At 45.0% G+C, this 19,860-nt stretch overlaps 1 protein-coding gene across 3 annotated transcripts in view; it reads right to left on the bottom strand.

Moving 5' to 3' along the window:
• Nucleotides 1-18,169, bottom strand: part of TUBGCP3 (tubulin gamma complex associated protein 3) — a 151,348-nt gene extending 133,179 nt beyond the window's left edge. For 2 of the 3 annotated variants that reach the window (XM_040425207.1, XM_040425208.1), the window contains exon 1: nt 17,945-18,169. In XM_040425207.1, coding sequence (XP_040281141.1) covers nt 17,945-18,020 — 76 coding nt within the window. In that variant the 5' untranslated portion in view covers nt 18,021-18,169. The remainder of the gene's footprint in view (nt 1-17,944) is intronic. The other variant, XM_040425210.1, reaches the window with a different exon arrangement.
• Between the last annotated feature and the right edge of the window lie 1,691 nt (nt 18,170-19,860).

Here is a 19,860-nt window from a genome sequence, read left to right as displayed (position 1 = left end):
AAGGTAGGAAAAAATAAACATAGGTGTAAACAAAGCGTGGGGGGACCGTATGAGCCATATAGAAATGGTGAAAATACTTAAAAACATATGGGGGGGACCTTGATTCAGCTGTTAATAGGGAGTACACTAAAAAAAATAAAAAATTTGATCCCGGACAACCCCTTTAAGTATCTTAGCTTTTTAATATCAATCAAAATGAGATTCCCACTAATATCTACTAGAGTTGTTGTGATACCAAATTTTTGATTCGGTTTTGATACCATGAAAAAGTATTGCGATACTCGATACCATGCGAAAAAAATAAACCAAAAAAGCCACGTGCATTCCGCATTTTAAAAAATGGCGAATTGCGCAGTTTTTATTTATTTTTTCTGTTCTGGCGTTCACCACATAGATTTTTTTCATATTTTAATAGTTTGGACTTTTCTGACGTGGCAATATGTAATATGTTTATTATTTATACATTTTATATGTGTAATTGGGGGTGATTCATACTTAATATTTTGGTGGGGTTTTTTTACACTTTTTATTTAATAACTATTTCTCCCCTTAGGGGCTAGAACCTGGGATTTTTTTCATCCCTTGTCCTATTCACCCTGATAGATCTCTATCAGGGTGAATAGGACTTCACACTGTCCCTGCTGCTCTGTGCTTTGTGCACACAGCATCAGGGATGTTACCATGGCAGCCAGGGCTTCAGTAGCGTCCTGGCTGCCATGGTAACCGATCGGAGCCCCAGGATTATACAACTGGGACTCCGATCAGAAGCTGCCACTGCACCACCAATGAGGAGAAGGGGACAGGGGACCCTGTGGCCACTGCCACCAATGATTTTAATACTGGGGGGGTTGAGAGGGGCCGGCGCACTGCGCCACCAATGATTTTACTGGGGTGGGGGGTTGAGGGGAGGGGAGGTCGCACTGCGCCACCAATGATTTTACTGGGGTGGGGGGTTGAGGGGAGGGGCGGTCGCACTGCGCCACCAATGATAATTACCCCTTAATACAGGAGGCGGGTACTGGCAGATCAGCGGCAGTTAACCCCTCAGGTGCCGCACCTGAGGGGTTAACTGCCGCTGATCGCAGCTCCCTGTCAGGGGCAGGTTGCCGGCAATGTGATTCTGCTGCCGGCACCCGCCTCCTGTATTATGTGTTAAAGACTACTTTTCCTGGGTCCAGACTAAGTACACTGCTCAAAAAAATAAAGGGAACACAAAAATAACACATCCTAGATCTGAATTAAATATTCTTCTGAAATACTTTGTTCTTTACATAGTTGAATGTGCTAACAACAAAATCACACAAAAATTAAAAATGGAAATCAAATTTTTCAACCCATGGAGGTCTGGATTTGGAGTCACACTCAAAATTAAAGTGGAAAAACACACTACAGACTGATCTAACTTTGATGTAATGTCCTTAAAACAAGTCAAAATGAGGCTCAGTAGTGTGTGTGGCCTCCACGTGCCTGTATGACCTCCCTACAACGCCTGTGCATGCTCCTGATGAGGTGGCGGACGATCTCCTGAGGGATCTCCTCCCAGACCTGGACTAAAGCATCTGCCAACTCCTGGACAGTCTGTGGTGCAACGTGACGTTGGTGGATAGAGCGAAACATGATGTCCCAGATGTGCTCAATTGGATTCAGGTCTGGGGAACGGGCGGGCCAGTCCATAGCATCAATGCCTTCGTCTTGCAGGAACTGCTGACACACTCCAGCCACATGAGGTCTAGCATTGTCTTGCATTAGGAGAAACCCAGGGCCAACCGCACCAGCATATGGTCTCACAAGGGGTCTGAGGATCTCATCTCGGTACCTAATGGCAGTCAGGCTACCTCTGGCGAGCACATGGAGGGCTGTGCGGCCCTCCAAAGAAATGCCACCCCACACCATTACTGACCCAATGCCAAACCGGTCATGCTGGAGGATGTTGCAGGCAGCAGAACGTTCTCCACGGCGTCTACAGACTGTCACGTCTGTCACATGTGCTCAGTGTGAACCTGCTTTCATCTGTGAAGAGCACAGGGCGCCAGTGGCGAATTTGACAATCTTGGTGTTCTCTGGCAAATGCCAAACGTCCTGCACGGTGTTGGGCTGTAAGCACAACCCCCACCTGTGGACGTCGGGCCCTCATATCACCCTCATGGAGTCTGTTTCTGACCGTTTGAGCAGACACATGCACATTTGTGGCCTGCTGAGGTCATTTTGCAGGGCTCTGGCAGTGCTCCTCCTGTTCCTCCTTGCACAAAGGCGGAGGTAGCAGTCCTGCTGCTGGGTTGTTGCCCTCCTACGGCCTCCTCCACATCTCCTGATGGACTGGCCTGTCTCCTGGTAGCACCTCCATGCTCTGGACACTACGCTGACAGACACAGCAAACCTTCTTGCCACAGCTCGCATTGATGTGCCATCCTGGATAAGCTGCACTACCTGAGCCACTTGTGTGGGTTGTAGACTCCGTCTCATGCTACCACTAGAGTAAAAGCACCGCCAGCATTCAAAAGCGACCAAAACATCAGCCAGGAAGCATAGGAACTGAGAAGTGGTCTGTGATCACCACCTGCAGAACCACTTCTTTATTGGGGGTGTCTTGCTAATTGCCTATAATTTCCACCTGTTGTCTATCCCATTTGCACAACAGCATGTGAAATTGATTGTCACTCAGTGTTGCTTCCTAAGTGGACAGTTTGATTTCACAGAAGTGTGATTGACTTGGAGTTACATTGTGTTGTTTAAGTGTTCCCTTTGTTTTTTTGAGCAGTGTATTATGCTACACAGAGAGGCGCCCAGCGATGTCCCAGCACTTACTATTATTCCTGGGCGCCGCTCCGTTCGCCCACTGTGTCCCATTACTGTCTCCTCTCCTGCTCCATATGCTAATTACTATCGGAGCGATGGGGAGGAGACATCAGCTTCTCTAGTGGGCGTTCCTTCTCCCTGCGATTGGACAGCGCTACAGCCAGGGAGAAGGAACGCCCACTAGAGAAGCTGATGTCTCCTCCCCATCGCTCCGATAGTAATTAGCATATGGAGAGGAGACAGTAATGGGGCACTGCGGGCGAACGGAGCGGCGCCCCGGAATAATAGTAAGTGCTGGGACATCGCTGGGCGCCGCTCTGTGTAGGAAAAGTCCTATCATTGGTGGCGCAGTGCGCCCGCCCCTCCTCCGCCTCTCTCTTCTCATTGGTGGCAGCGGCACAGGGGGAGGGAGAGACTGCTTCCTTCTCCCCCGTGCTGCTGAGGGAACATGAGCGCGCTCACAGCAGCACGCTCATGTTCTGTGATACTAGGCTGCGCAGCCCAGTATCCGAAAAATGGAAATCCCTGTATCGTATCGATACCGGGACAATAGTACTGATTGGGTATCGAAATTTTGATACCTGCAACAACCCTATTGCGAGGTGTGGAAATGAGGGCTAAAAGCAAAACAAGCCGCACAATCCTTCCTGGATAAGATACCGCCGGCTGCATTCATACAGGTGCAATGTGTATGTGAGCGCCACACATTTGTTTTAGGAGGATTCTTCAATTTTTCCATTTCAACACAGTAAAATAAAAATTGCACATATGCAATGAAAAAACAAAACAAAAAGGTAACTACATGACAAATACGGCAAACCTTTGGCAAGTACAGGTGTACGCAACTCATAGAGAGGCAGTACTGAACATGAGATGTAGACAGAACCATGAAGCACATTAGCTGCGGTCATTTTAAGCAATACACAGCACTGTCACCATGTGGCCATGGACTACGTGCAGCGGGTGGCGGCGTTACAGGATACACACCGATGCATAATTTATTAGCTGAACAACCAAGATGCCAAATAGAAACAATTATACCTTTGTATTTACCTGCGCCGTACAGAAGACACCAAACAGGCTACACGCAGAAGCTTCCTGCTCAGGCGCTCTCACTTCTCGCTTATACGTTAAATAGTAACTAAAAATGTGGACTACAAATCCTTCTTCTAATGCACTTTATTAATTGATGTTGCCGTTTTACTAAGCAAATAGGCACCCATCAGCGGTGTACCGATTCTACTGTGCTGGGGCAATGGGGGCCTGTGGTGAGCGATGTACAGGCAGGAGCACACATCCCTGCCTGTGCCCTCTCAGCTTGGCTAAATGCTGGTATAGCACATTGGTACCCAGTACAGATGTGCTATGCCAGGGTTAGCTCCTATCTGTGCCCACTCTGCTAAAGCTCACATGCAGGACTTTTCTGCACCAAGTGATGGTAGTGGGCACTATCCAGCCCTCCAGTGGTCATCATTAGTACCAAGACAGAACACCAGGTGTTCATGGTGTGGGGCGCCATTAGCCACCATGGCTGTTCCTGTCTAGTATTCATAGAGGAAACCCATTGACCAACCTTCGGTATGCCATGGAACCAGTCCTACTGCCTACTCAGATGCTCTTCAGGGTCTCCAGCAGCTCAATCACCAGATCTCTGCCCCATTGAGAGTCTGGGACTGCATGGGGCGACACAGCCAACAATCAGCTTGACTGAACTACGGGTCCACGTTGTAAGAGCGTGGAATGCCATACCACCGGAGGATATCCAGCACGTTCTGTGAAAGGCACAGGGCCAGCACTATATAGAAATGCGGACATGCTCTATATTGCTTGTGGGGCCACAGGACGGAACTACTGAGGCCCTACTGAAATGAATGGGTCCGCAAAACTGCAGAACAGATGTGGACCCATACATACGGCCGTCTGAATGAGCCCTTACCACGTCAAGTGGCAGTCTGGGGGGATGCCACCCAGTATTAATGCGACCCTGCTTCAACATATACCCAGAATAAAGGCTGCGCCACCTTGGTTGTGTGATCAGTGACCAAGCTCCACAAGCAGTTCATACTTGGTCAGTTTTCCTGGTCTTCTCACCAATTCCATCGGTGTAATTGCCGATTCATCTGAATGGTCAGCACCAGGCTTCAGACTGCTCGATCCGGACCAGATTCGTTTGAAAACTCTGTTTAGAATACATGCTCTGTACCGCAATGAAATGTATGGGCTCCGCTGAGGCCGCGTTCTTTTCGCCACGAGTAACGTGAGACTAAGAGTAACAGAACTGTACCGTTGCAGGCACGAGACTAAGCGAGTCTCACGTTACTCGTGGCGAGAAGAACGCGGCCTAAGCGGAGCCCATGCATTTTATTGCAGTACAGAGTGCATATTTTAAACTAAGTTTTCAAACGAATCGGGTCCGGATCGAGCAGTCTGAACCCGACTCGCTGAAGCCTAGTCAGCATGTAGCGCTGGGCAGACCCAAACCTCCTTATGGCAATATTCTATTAGAAGCTTGACCCCTGCCATCGCAGGATTCCAGACTACATGGCTGGCACCTCTCTCTGGCAGCGAGACATCACACCTGGCATAACTAGACACATCTGGGGGACACAAGGCCCCGTTCATTACTTTGGGGGTCACCCATGTGCCACGAGTTCCAGAACTTGTCCTGTTCTTATCCATATTGCAGACATGAACAGGCAACTTTACAATGGGGCCCACGAAGAGTGCGCGGATCTGCAAACAGGTATGGTCATGTGACTGCAGCTTTATTCACATCTCTGACTTACAGGTGAGTGTCAGGGCCCCGAGCTAAGAGTGGGTGTCGCTATAGCAACAACTTCCAACTGACAAGACTGCCCAGGGAGGGACACCGTGTGATCTACAGTCCTGCTTACTGACTAATCCCAGGGACACCTGACAGCTCAGTCACTGTGCCCTCCTTACTGACTGACACCTGACAGCTCACTCACTGTGCCCTCCTCACTGACTGACATCTGACAGCTCAGTCACTGTGCCCTCCTTACTGACTGACAGCTCAGTCACTGTGCCCTCCTTACTGACTGACAGCTCAGTCACTGTGCCCTCCTTACTGACTAATCCCAGGGACACCTGACAGCTATCACTGTGCCCTCCTTACTGACTGACAGCTCAGTCACTGTGCCCTCCTTACTGACTGACAGCTCAGTCACTGTGCCCTCCTCACTGACTGACACCTGACAGCTATCACTGTGCCCTCCTTACTGACTGCAGTAGAAGAAAATTCTGATCAGGCGCAAAAACACTGGTTCCAATAAGTCTCTGTTGGTGAATCTTCTTTATTTACATAATAAGTAATTATGCATAGAACAACGCGTTTCGGGGCTCAAACTGTCCCCTTCATCAGGTTAGCATATGGTCACAATATCTAGTGGTAGTTATGGGTTTATATAAACAGAAAAAACCGCCAAAAAACGGGTTACCTGGGAGCTGCCCACAGCTGGGAGGGGCTAGCCCCAGGTGTACAATCAAATATTCCATCAGCATATCAAAATATCAAATAAACAGTAAATATATCCTTAGCTAATGCGAATAGCCGATTGGTGAAATGATACTAGTATTATGAGTAATTTTGAGAGACTAAATGCATAAATACATAAGATCTGGCCAGCAGACTGGAGTCACATGACCGCTACACTGCGATCATGTGATGTGGGCAGGCCGGCTGCTATGTGCGGTGAGCGTCCGGCGTGTGCGCTCAATACCTCTGTGTTACTGATGTGAGCCGCCCGGTCATGTGATCGCTGGACTTGCGGTCACATGGCTGGTTTCCATGGCAGCAAAGACGCTGGTGAGCGCTTCAACATAGCGCAGTGCCCGGGAGACCATCGGACACAGCGCAATAGGGTCATGAGGGATCCATATATAAAAAGATTGATGGCTACATTATATCTAGAAGTATGCTATCACATGGATAAAAGTGCATATGGTGCGATCAGTCTGGCACTGATTAAGACAGTTAATTCAATAAATAAATAAACTAATAGAAAATATATATAAAGATATGAAATATAAATAAATAAATAAATAAACATATGCAGCTAGATTGCTTCTGGAAATATATGTACCATGTCATACACATAGTACACACCCCTTCCTGCGTCTGATGAATAAAACATCTTGTGTATATATGATCACATACAAATACATACAGAGTATACATGTAAAACAATATCTATATATAAAAATATATATTTAAAAATATATATTTAAAAATATATATTTAAAAAAGACCTATATCCATATATGTGTCCATAAAAAGTGGTAATATTGCAATAGATATGGGGTTAAAATATCAGCGATAGGTAAAAATAATTCCGTAAAACATGGGGGGGGGGGGAGGTATACATAAATATTAATTGCTATTACACCTAAGCTTTTATAAATTGATCTCAAATGCTTCGTTAAGGCCATAGGGACTCAAACTATTCAATTTAAAAATCCAGTACATTTCCCTGCGTCTAATGTACTGAGTGTCTTTATATAGGTGACTTGGAATTTGTTCGATAGGGGTTACCTCAAAACCGGTTGAACTACCCTCATGGTGTTCTGCCGCGTGTCTTGATACACTGTGTTTCCAGTATTTTTTCTTGATATTAGATCTGTGTTTATTTAATCTGTTACGCAGTGTTTGAATCGTGCGCCCCACATACTGCAGGCGGCATGGGCATTCCAAAAGATATATTACGTGGTTAGATTCACAATTCAGATTACTCATGATGGGGAATGACTCCCCACTAGCTCGGCTATAAAAAGTGGATTTTTGGCATATGCTGGAACAGCATAGACATCTTTTATGTCCACATCTAGAACTGCCTTTCGGGACAGTGGTGTCATAATTTTCAGTATGATATATAACTGGATTGAGTTTACTGGGGGCAAGAATATTTTTGAGGGTGCGGGCTCTCTTATACGTGAGTTTCGGAAGCTCAGGAATAATTTGATTTAAAACGGGATCCCTTTTCAAAATATGCCAGTGTTTTTCCAGAACGGCTTTTATTGACAGATGGTTTTGGTTGTAAGTGGTAATGAAATTACAACTATATCTCTCAATACTATTATCTTTCTTCTGTTTGGGGGCTGGAATCAGACATTCGTCTTGAGTCAATCCCGCGGCCTTAGCTCTTGCTCCAACAATGATATTGGTTGGATAGCCTTTTTGGCTAAACTTGGAGGCCAGGGCATCACATTGTTTGTTGAAATCATCTCCGCGAGTACAATTTCGTCTTAGTCGTTTAAATTGACTGAAGGGGATGTTCATCTTCCATTTTCTATAGTGTGTGCTCTTGAAGTCTAGATAGCTGTTACTATCAACTTTTTTAAAAAAGGTCCGCGTATTTATTCTGCTGTCCTGGATGAAAATTTCTAGATCCAGAAACTCAATCTTTTTATTATCGTATGTGCCAGTGAAGGAGATTCCCCAATTATTGGTATTAAGATGTGAAATAAAACTGTCGATAGATGCTGGGTCCCCATTCCAAATGAAAATCAGGTCGTCAATATATCTACGGAAAAACACGATGTTGTTGTTGGCCCAGAAGCTTGAGTGATATATGAACCTCTCCTCGAACTCCCCCATAAATAGATTCGCAAAACTGGGCGCAAAACGTGTCCCCATTGCGGTCCCACGTATTTGTTTGTATATATCGTTTTGGAATGTGAATACGTTGTGCGTGAGTATAAATTCAATACCCCTCATGATAAACGCTTTTTGTGTAGTCGGCATTTCTAGATCTTTATCTAAAAAACTTGATGTGCACTTCATGCCCAAAGTGTGAGAAATGTTCGAGTATAATGCCGAAACGTCCAGGGTCACCCAGTGGTAGCCATCCAACCACTTGATCTCTTTAAGCAGAGTAATCAGGGAAGCAGAATCTTTCAGATGGGATTTCAGATTGAGAACATGTTTTTGTAAGTAAATGTCGATATAGTGTGACAAATTCCGAGTGAGGGAGGAGACTCCCGATATTATAGGTCTACCCGGCGGGTTCTGGATATCCTTGTGGATCTTAGGGAGGTGGTAAAATATTGCTGGTGCAGACTCTTTCACCATAATATACTCCCTTTCCTTCTTATTTAGGCAGAGATCTGCGGATTTGATTAATATCTCAAATTCTTCTTTGTCTCTTTCAGACGGATCACAATTCAGGGGTATATAGTATTTTTCATTAGATAAGATATTCAGAGCTTCTCTCACATAGTCTTCACGATTCTGGATGACAATGCCCCCCCCTTTATCAGCGTTTCTGATAACTAGATTTGTATCTGATTGTAACTTCTTAAGGGCTATTTTCTCTGATGGTTTCATGTTTTGCTTCATTTCTGATCTACGGTTGATGTCCCTAAAATCATTAGAAACCACAGAATAAAAGGTATCTAGGAAATTCCCTTTGTGATGGATGGGATAGAACGTGGATGGTGGTTTTAGACCAGAGGGTATGGTCAGAACCTGAGTCATGTCGAGTGATGTGGTGTTTGGCTCTGGTGTTGGCCCAGTATTAGAATTTTCTTTAATTTTAAAGTGTCTTTTTAGGGTGAGTTTCTTTATATACTTGTTCAGATCGAGGAAGAGATCAAATTCTTTGATCTTACTGGTGGGACAAAAAGAGAGTCCTTTGGATAACACTGCAACCTCATTTGATGTCAAAACATGACTAGACAGGTTAAAAATACCATGGGAGAGGGGAGATGTGTCTGATTTGGGGGTTAGTATTGACTTCGAGGGGTGGGAATTTTCCTTTTTGCTTTTACCTGCTCTACAGCCTCTCCTTGTTTTTTTCTTTTTACAGATTTGTGGCCTAGTGGGTGAAAAAAATTGGCTATATTGCTGGTTTTCGGACTTTTTGGAATGGAATAAACGGCTGGGGGGTGGATAAGGGGAGGGAGGTCTAAAAAAGATACCATGGATGTGAAAGGACCAACTGTGAATGGTTCTATAACCGGTAAACCATTAGGATTATCAGAGTCGATATTGCCGGGACTGATAGAATGTGTACTGACAGGTGAATTGCTGTCAGTTTGCAATACGCCCAATTTAGGGGTTGATGGTGGGGAAGTGCTCACATGGATAGTAAGGAGAGAGTCAATCTCCAAGTCAGAACAGACTGAAGGAGTAGGGGAGCTAGATGAAACTGAGGGATGTGGTTCAGGATGGATAGAAAATTCAGTAGGCGGCAAATTGAGTGGGCCACATGTATTGAGTATTTCAGTGGAAAAAATTGAAGACGGAGAGGTAAGTGTAAGTGTAGTGATAGTAGTAGGAGGAGCCAGTACTCCACCAGGAGTGAGTAAAGGGGTCTGGAAAATGGAGACTTGGGATTCCTGGTTGGGTGTATCCTTTTGTAATCCATTGATGTGAGCAGATCTACCAATGGGAGTATAACAAACATTGGATGGTGCATGTAGATCAGAAACGGAGGTAGATGTCTTATCAGCTGGTGTTTTATTGTATTTAGGTGTATACTGGATCTGTGATCCAGGATACTTATCGGTAGGGGTGCACCGAAATTTCGGCAGCCGAAAATATCGGCCGAAAATGCACCTAATCCACTTCGGCCGATATTGTTACATATCGGCCGAAAATATGGGGTGTGGGATTTGTCACCCACCATCTGCGGGCGGGCGCCGGGCGGGCGGTTTACTTTGTCACTGCATCTTTATTTTACCTTACAATCGTGAGGCTCCAGTAACTAACAACTCTGCAGGCAGAGCGGAGGCCGGCGTAACGTCACTTACTCACGTGACGCGCCTGCTCCGCCTCCTTCATTCATAAAGTGGGCGGAGCAGGTGCGTCACGTGAGTAAGTGACGTTACGCCGCCCTCCGCTCTGCCTGCAGAGTTGTTAGTTACTGGAGCCTCACGATTGTAAGGTAAAATAAAGATGCTGTGAGCAGCAGGGCCGGGGCTGTTATGGGTAGGGGGGATCGGTCTATGGAACTGCTATGGGGAGGGGGGATCTGTGCACTGCTATGGGGAGGGGGGGATCTGTGCACTGCTATGGGGAGGGGGGATCTGTGCACTGCTATGGGGAGGGGGGATCTGTGCACTGTTATGGGGAAAGGGATCTGTGCACTGTTATGGGGAAAGGGATCTGTGCACTGTTATGCCCATAACAGTGCACAGATCCCCCTCTCCATAACAGCGCCACCCACAGATCCCCCTCTCCATAACAGCGCCACCCACAGATCCCCCTCTCCATAACAGCGCCACCCACAGATCCCCCTCTCCATAACAGCGCCACCCACAGATCCCCCTCTCCATAACAGCGCCACCCACAGATCCCCCTCTCCATAACAGCGCCACCCACAGATCCCCCTCTCCATAACAGCGCCACCCACAGATCCCCCTCTCCATAACAGCGCCACCCACAGATCCCCCTCTCCATAACGGCGCCACCCACAGATCCCCCTCTCCATAACGGCGCCACCCACAGATCCCCCTCTCCATAACGGCGCCACCCACAGATCCCCCTCTCCATAACGGCGCCACCCACAGATCCCCCTCTCCATAACAGCGCCACCCACAGATCCCCCTCTCCATAACGGCGCCACCCACAGATCCCCCTCTCCATAACAGCGCCACCCACAGATCCCCCTCTCCATAACAGCGCCACCCACAGATCCCCCTCTCCATAACAGCGCCACCCACAGATCCCCCTCTCCATAACAGCGCCACCCACAGATCCCCCTCTCCATAACAGAGCCACCCACAGATCCCCCTCTCCATAACAGCGCCACCCACAGATCCCCCTCTCCATAACAGCGCCACCCACAGATGAATTTCATTCATGAAAAAGAATTATTAATAAAATCATTAAAAAAAAAGTATTTTAAAAGTATTTGGGCAAAAAGGCAGTTTCGGTTTCGGTTTCGGTTTTCGGTCAAGGGCATCCTGAATTTTCGGTTTCGGGCCAGAATTTTCATTTCGGTGCACCCCTACTTATCGGATCTATTATTTTGTGAGTGTGATACTTGGTGGTTATTGAATCTATTTCGGTTGGAATATGACACCCATGGTTTGTGAAATTTTTTGTATTTATGGTCTTGTTTGTGGAGGAGAGGTGGTCGGATCTCAGCCCCATTGGCACTGTGGGGATGTGTAGCCAAAAGGGGTGTGTTGGTGTTCTCTATGGAGTTTACCTCTGGAATGGAATTTGCTGAATATGGTTTGGTATGGTTATTTATTATATGCCTAGACATGTCAGGTTTCAGCCAGTGTTTGATATTATTGGTGGCAAAATCTTGTCTGTCTCTGTTGAGTTTATTGCTTTTCTTGTATAATGTATCTTTTTCTACTGATAGGATCCTAGATGTAATGAGACGATCAAATTTGGTAAAGGCTGGATGTGATTTATGTTTGGATATATTGTTATGACATTCAGATATTTTCCTACCACATTCCACAACTCAACAGAGACAGACAAGATTTTGCCACCAATAATATCAAACACTGGCTGAAACCTGACATGTCTAGGCATATAATAAATAACCATACCAAACCATATTCAGCAAATTCCATTCCAGAGGTAAACTCCATAGAGAACACCAACACACCCCTTTTGGCTACACATCCCCACAGTGCCAATGGGGCTGAGATCCGACCACCTCTCCTCCACAAACAAGACCATAAATACAAAAAATTTCACAAACCATGGGTGTCATATTCCAACCGAAATAGATTCAATAACCACCAAGTATCACACTCACAAAATAATAGATCCGATAAGTATCCTGGATCACAGATCCAGTATACACCTAAATACAATAAAACACCAGCTGATAAGACATCTACCTCCGTTTCTGATCTACATGCACCATCCAATGTTTGTTATACTCCCATTGGTAGATCTGCTCACATCAATGGATTACAAAAGGATACACCCAACCAGGAATCCCAAGTCTCCATTTTCCAGACCCCTTTACTCACTCCTGGTGGAGTACTGGCTCCTCCTACTACTATCACTACACTTACACTTACCTCTCCGTCTTCAATTTTTTCCACTGAAATACTCAATACATGTGGCCCACTCAATTTGCCGCCTACTGAATTTTCTATCCATCCTGAACCACATCCCTCAGTTTCATCTAGCTCCCCTACTCCTTCAGTCTGTTCTGACTTGGAGATTGACTCTCTCCTTACTATCCATGTGAGCACTTCCCCACCATCAACCCCTAAATTGGGCGTATTGCAAACTGACAGCAATTCACCTGTCAGTACACATTCTATCAGTCCCGGCAATATCGACTCTGATAATCCTAATGGTTTACCGGTTATAGAACCATTCACAGTTGGTCCTTTCACATCCATGGTATCTTTTTTAGACCTCCCTCCCCTTATCCACCCCCCAGCCGTTTATTCCATTCCAAAAAGTCCGAAAACCAGCAATATAGCCAATTTTTTTCACCCACTAGGCCACAAATCTGTAAAAAGAAAAAAACAAGGAGAGGCTGTAGAGCAGGTAAAAGCAAAAAGGAAAATTCCCACCCCTCGAAGTCAATACTAACCCCCAAATCAGACACATCTCCCCTCTCCCATGGTATTTTTAACCTGTCTAGTCATGTTTTGACATCAAATGAGGTTGCAGTGTTATCCAAAGGACTCTCTTTTTGTCCCACCAGTAAGATCAAAGAATTTGATCTCTTCCTCGATCTGAACAAGTATATAAAGAAACTCACCCTAAAAAGACACTTTAAAATTAAAGAAAATTCTAATACTGGGCCAACACCAGAGCCAAACACCACATCACTCGACATGACTCAGGTTCTGACCATACCCTCTGGTCTAAAACCACCATCCACGTTCTATCCCATCCATCACAAAGGGAATTTCCTAGATACCTTTTATTCTGTGGTTTCTAATGATTTTAGGGACATCAACCGTAGATCAGAAATGAAGCAAAACATGAAACCATCAGAGAAAATAGCCCTTAAGAAGTTACAATCAGATACAAATCTAGTTATCAGAAACGCTGATAAAGGGGGGGGCATTGTCATCCAGAATCGTGAAGACTATGTGAGAGAAGCTCTGAATATCTTATCTAATGAAAAATACTATATACCCCTGAATTGTGATCCGTCTGAAAGAGACAAAGAAGAATTTGAGATATTAATCAAATCCGCAGATCTCTGCCTAAATAAGAAGGAAAGGGAGTATATTATGGTGAAAGAGTCTGCACCAGCAATATTTTACCACCTCCCTAAGATCCACAAGGATATCCAGAACCCGCCGGGTAGACCTATAATATCGGGAGTCTCCTCCCTCACTCGGAATTTGTCACACTATATCGACATTTACTTACAAAAACATGTTCTCAATCTGAAATCCCATCTGAAAGATTCTGCTTCCCTGATTACTCTGCTTAAAGAGATCAAGTGGTTGGATGGCTACCACTGGGTGACCCTGGACGTTTCGGCATTATACTCGAACATTTCTCACACTTTGGGCATGAAGTGCACATCAAGTTTTTTAGATAAAGATCTAGAAATGCCGACTACACAAAAAGCGTTTATCATGAGGGGTATTGAATTTATACTCACGCACAACGTATTCACATTCCAAAACGATATATACAAACAAATACGTGGGACCGCAATGGGGACACGTTTTGCGCCCAGTTTTGCGAATCTATTTATGGGGGAGTTCGAGGAGAGGTTCATATATCACTCAAGCTTCTGGGCCAACAACAACATCGTGTTTTTCCGTAGATATATTGACGACCTGATTTTCATTTGGAATGGGGACCCAGCATCTATCGACAGTTTTATTTCACATCTTAATACCAATAATTGGGGAATCTCCTTCACTGGCACATACGATAATAAAAAGATTGAGTTTCTGGATCTAGAAATTTTCATCCAGGACAGCAGAATAAATACGCGGACCTTTTTTAAAAAAGTTGATAGTAACAGCTATCTAGACTTCAAGAGCACACACTATAGAAAATGGAAGATGAACATCCCCTTCAGTCAATTTAAACGACTAAGACGAAATTGTACTCGCGGAGATGATTTCAACAAACAATGTGATGCCCTGGCCTCCAAGTTTAGCCAAAAAGGCTATCCAACCAATATCATTGTTGGAGCAAGAGCTAAGGCCGCGGGATTGACTCAAGACGAATGTCTGATTCCAGCCCCCAAACAGAAGAAAGATAATAGTATTGAGAGATATAGTTGTAATTTCATTACCACTTACAACCAAAACCATCTGTCAATAAAAGCCGTTCTGGAAAAACACTGGCATATTTTGAAAAGGGATCCCGTTTTAAATCAAATTATTCCTGAGCTTCCGAAACTCACGTATAAGAGAGCCCGCACCCTCAAAAATATTCTTGCCCCCAGTAAACTCAATCCAGTTATATATCATACTGAAAATTATGACACCACTGTCCCGAAAGGCAGTTCTAGATGTGGACATAAAAGATGTCTATGCTGTTCCAGCATATGCCAAAAATCCACTTTTTATAGCCGAGATAGTGGGGAGTCATTCCCCATCATGAGTAATCTGAATTGTGAATCTAACCACGTAATATATCTTTTGGAATGCCCATGCCGCCTGCAGTATGTGGGGCGCACGATTCAAACACTGCGTAACAGATTAAATAAACACAGATCTAATATCAAGAAAAAATACTGGAAACACAGTGTATCAAGACACGCGGCAGAACACCATGAGGGTAGTTCAACCGGTTTTGAGGTAACCCCTATCGAACAAATTCCAAGTCACCTATATAAAGACACTCAGTACATTAGACGCAGGGAAATGTACTGGATTTTTAAATTGAATAGTTTGAGTCCCTATGGCCTTAACGAAGCATTTGAGATCAATTTATAAAAGCTTAGGTGTAATAGCAATTAATATTTATGTATACCTCCCCCCCCCCCCATGTTTTACGGAATTATTTTTACCTATCGCTGATATTTTAACCCCATATCTATTGCAATATTACCACTTTTTATGGACACATATATGGATATAGGTCTTTTTTAAATATATATTTTTAAATATATATTTTTATATATAGATATTGTTTTACATGTATACTCTGTATGTATTTGTATGTGATCATATATACACAAGATGTTTTATTCATCAGACGCAGGAAGGGGTGTGTACTATGTGTATGACATGGTACATATATTTCCAGAAGCAATCTAGCTGCATATGTTTATTTATTTATTTATTTATATTTCATATCTTTATATATATTTTCTATTAGTTTATTTATTTATTGAATTAACTGTCTTAATCAGTGCCAGACTGATCGCACCATATGCACTTTTATCCATGTGATAGCATACTTCTAGATATAATGTAGCCATCAATCTTTTTATATATGGATCCCTCATGACCCTATTGCGCTGTGTCCGATGGTCTCCCGGGCACTGCGCTATGTTGAAGCGCTCACCAGCGTCTTTGCTGCCATGGAAACCAGCCATGTGACCGCAAGTCCAGCGATCACATGACCGGGCGGCTCACATCAGTAACACAGAGGTATTGAGCGCACACGCCGGACGCTCACCGCACATAGCAGCCGGCCTGCCCACATCACATGATCGCAGTGTAGCGGTCATGTGACTCCAGTCTGCTGGCCAGATCTTATGTATTTATGCATTTAGTCTCTCAAAATTACTCATAATACTAGTATCATTTCACCAATCGGCTATTCGCATTAGCTAAGGATATATTTACTGTTTATTTGATATTTTGATATGCTGATGGAATATTTGATTGTACACCTGGGGCTAGCCCCTCCCAGCTGTGGGCAGCTCCCAGGTAACCCGTTTTTTGGCGGTTTTTTCTGTTTATATAAACCCATAACTACCACTAGATATTGTGACCATATGCTAACCTGATGAAGGGGACAGTTTGAGCCCCGAAACGCGTTGTTCTATGCATAATTACTTATTATGTAAATAAAGAAGATTCACCAACAGAGACTTATTGGAACCAGTGTTTTTGCGCCTGATCAGAATTTTCTTCTACTGCAAGCATCCTTTGGCGGATTGGGCATCCGATCCCAAAGACATTCCTTCTGCGGCTGCACTCACGGATCCTAAAGGTCTATAAACTACCTACATATCTACAATAGAGTTGTGTCTATACTTGCACAACCCCTAAAGGTGAGCACCTCTATTTGTCAAACAATTTAGTTTGTGTTGAACGTACTACCCTATTGTGCGCCCCCCACCCCTCTCTCTTTTTGTCTCTATATTCCCCTCGTGACCGAGGGGGACTTAGATTCGCCCGTGGTACCAAGACTCCTTACTGACTGACAGCTGACAGCTCAGTCACTGTGCCCTCCTTACTGACTGACAGCTCAGTCACTGTGCCCTCCTTACTGACAGCTCAGTCACTGTGCCCTCCTTACTGACAGCTCAGTCACTGTGCCCTCCTTACTGACTGACAGCTCAGTGACTGTGCCCTCCTTAACTGACTGACAGCTATCACTGTGCCCTCCTTAACTGACTGACAGCTCAGTCACTGTGCCCTCCTTACTGACTGACAGCTCAGTCACTGTGCCCTCCTTACTGACTGACAGCTCAGTCACTGTGCCCTCCTTACTGACAGCTCAGTCACTGTGCCCTCCTTACTGACAGCTCAGTCACTGTGCCCTCCTTACTGACAGCTCAGTCACTGTGCCCTCCTTACTGACAGCTCAGTCACTGTGCCCTCCTTACTGACAGCTCAGTCACTGTGCCCTCCTTACTGACAGCTCAGTCACTGTGCCCTCCTTACTGACTGCTCAGTCACTGTGCCCTCCTTACTGACAGCTCAGTCACTGTGCCCTCCTTACTGACAGCTCAGTCACTGTGCCCTCCTTACTGACAGCTCAGTCACTGTGCCCTCCTTACTGACAGCTCAGTCACTGTGCCCTCCTTACTGACAGCTCAGTCACTGTGCCCTCCATACTGACAGCTCAGTCACTGTGCCCTCCTTACTGACAGCTCAGTCACTGTGCCCTCCTTACTGACAGCTCAGTCACTGTGCCCTCCTTACTGACTGACAGCTCAGTCACTGTGCCCTCCTTACTGACTGACAGCTCAGTCACTGTGCCCTCCTTACTGACTGACAGCTATCAGGGAGCGCAGAGTGAAGCTGGTGCGGCCCGCATTACCTTCCCCCTTGCCGAGTATCCGGCAGCACAGGTTCTGCAGCAGAACGTTCGGAGACTTCTGGTCCGGTGTCGCCATGCTGCCGGCCTCCTATCCAGTCCTGCTGTTGCTATTTCCACTCAGCTCGTCCGTTAACGGTCACTGCAGAGGCGCCATTTTAACAGAACCCGCCGAAAGCTGCTGTCGGCTCCCACAATGCTCCTCTCTGTTTGTGGTGACTGATGGCAGGAGGGCTGCACCGGGAATGCGTTCCCCTGTGTGCCCCGCACTGTGGTTCCGCCCTCTGTCTGGGTCTGGAAGAGGTGATGGCGGAGCGGGCACAGGAGGAGAGGAGTAGGGAGCACGGAGACCGGGCCATACTGTGACTGAGACCTTCACTACCGGACCATACTCTGACTGAGACCTGTGTGGAGTCTTTAACCGCTTCACTACCGGGCCATACTCTCACTGAGACCTTCACTACCGGGCCATACTCTGACTGAGACCTGTGTGGAGTCTTTAACCGCTTCACTACCGGGCCATACTCTGACTGAGACCTTCACTACCGGGCCATACTCTGACTGAGACCTGTGTGGAGTCTTTAACCGCTTCACTACCGGGCCATACTCTGACTGAGACCTGTATGGAGTCTTTAACCGCTTCACTACCGGGCCATACTCTGACTGAGACCTGTATGGAGTCTTTAACCGCTTCACTACCGGGCCATTTTCCGTTTTCAATTTCCCAGATCCCTAACATTTTTATTTTTCGTTGGCATCGCCATGTTTGCGGACAGGTTGTACTTTCTAATGCCACCATTTAATATTACATAAGCTGGGGAAAAAAAATCAAAATGGGATAGATAGAATTGAAACAAAAATATGTAATTCCGACACAGTTTTATGGGTTTTGCTTTTACGGCGTTCACTGTACAGTAAACCTGACCTGCGCCTTTCTTTCTTCGGGTCTTTACAATTACAATGATACCACATTTATATAGCTTTCCTTGTGTTTTAATTCTTAAAAAAAAATAATAATAATGTTTTCTTTGCATCGCCATGTTCTGCCAAAACTTTTTGATAGTTACGTCTACATAGCTATCTGTAGTTTTAGTGATACCAGTTTGGAGTGTGTGGTTTTTTTTTATCACTTTTTATAAAATTTTCACTTTTGATCAATTTTTTTTTTTGGAGGTGGAGAGATGAAAAAACAAAGTTACAACATTTTCCGTACCGGATAAATATGTTGAATCAAATCTAAAGCCCTTATAGGGACCCTCGGGATATAATAATCAATGTGCTATGCGGTCAATAGACAAAAAAAATCCCTTTAGGGGTCTCTAACTGATACTAAAATATACCTTTATTTAAATAATATTAAAATCTTAATTCAATAAGGGAACACCTAATGTTAAAATTTTCAGAGTACAGTGAGGTATCATATATATTAAACTCTCATATATATTAAACTTTCAACTGCTCATCGTTGCTGCCGGCAACTCAGGGATTTTATCCCAATCCGCATTTATTTTTATATGCACCTATCGTGGTGCATTAACTATGAAAGTGCTGGGAGCAAGGGAACCATTGTGTGTATTGGTGTATCACTTGTTTATGACAGAGAATGGTGTAGCTGTCACCATCTTCACACTGCGGTGGAGTGTTGGCAGGGTGTGAGTTTAAACCCTCACCACAACATGCTGCTGGGTCGCAGCAACCACACGTCTCAGCTGTCCAAGGCGCTCACTGCGTCTAGCGTGCCACAATTTAGAGGTTGTTCCAATATTTTGCAACAAATAGCGATCCTTTTATAATGCCCCTCGTGTTGCTAGTACTATATATGCTGACACTTAATTTGCAGCAGTGTGGCTGGGTTAAATGATCTCTGCTAAATTCTGTTAGCTCTTTCCTCTGCCAAACATTCCTATTCAGCTAAATCT

This window comes from Bufo bufo, chromosome 3 (assembly GCF_905171765.1).
Source record: "Bufo bufo chromosome 3, aBufBuf1.1, whole genome shotgun sequence".
NCBI lineage: Eukaryota > Metazoa > Chordata > Amphibia > Anura > Bufonidae > Bufo > Bufo bufo.
This window is presented reverse-complemented; position numbering and strand designations above follow the sequence as displayed.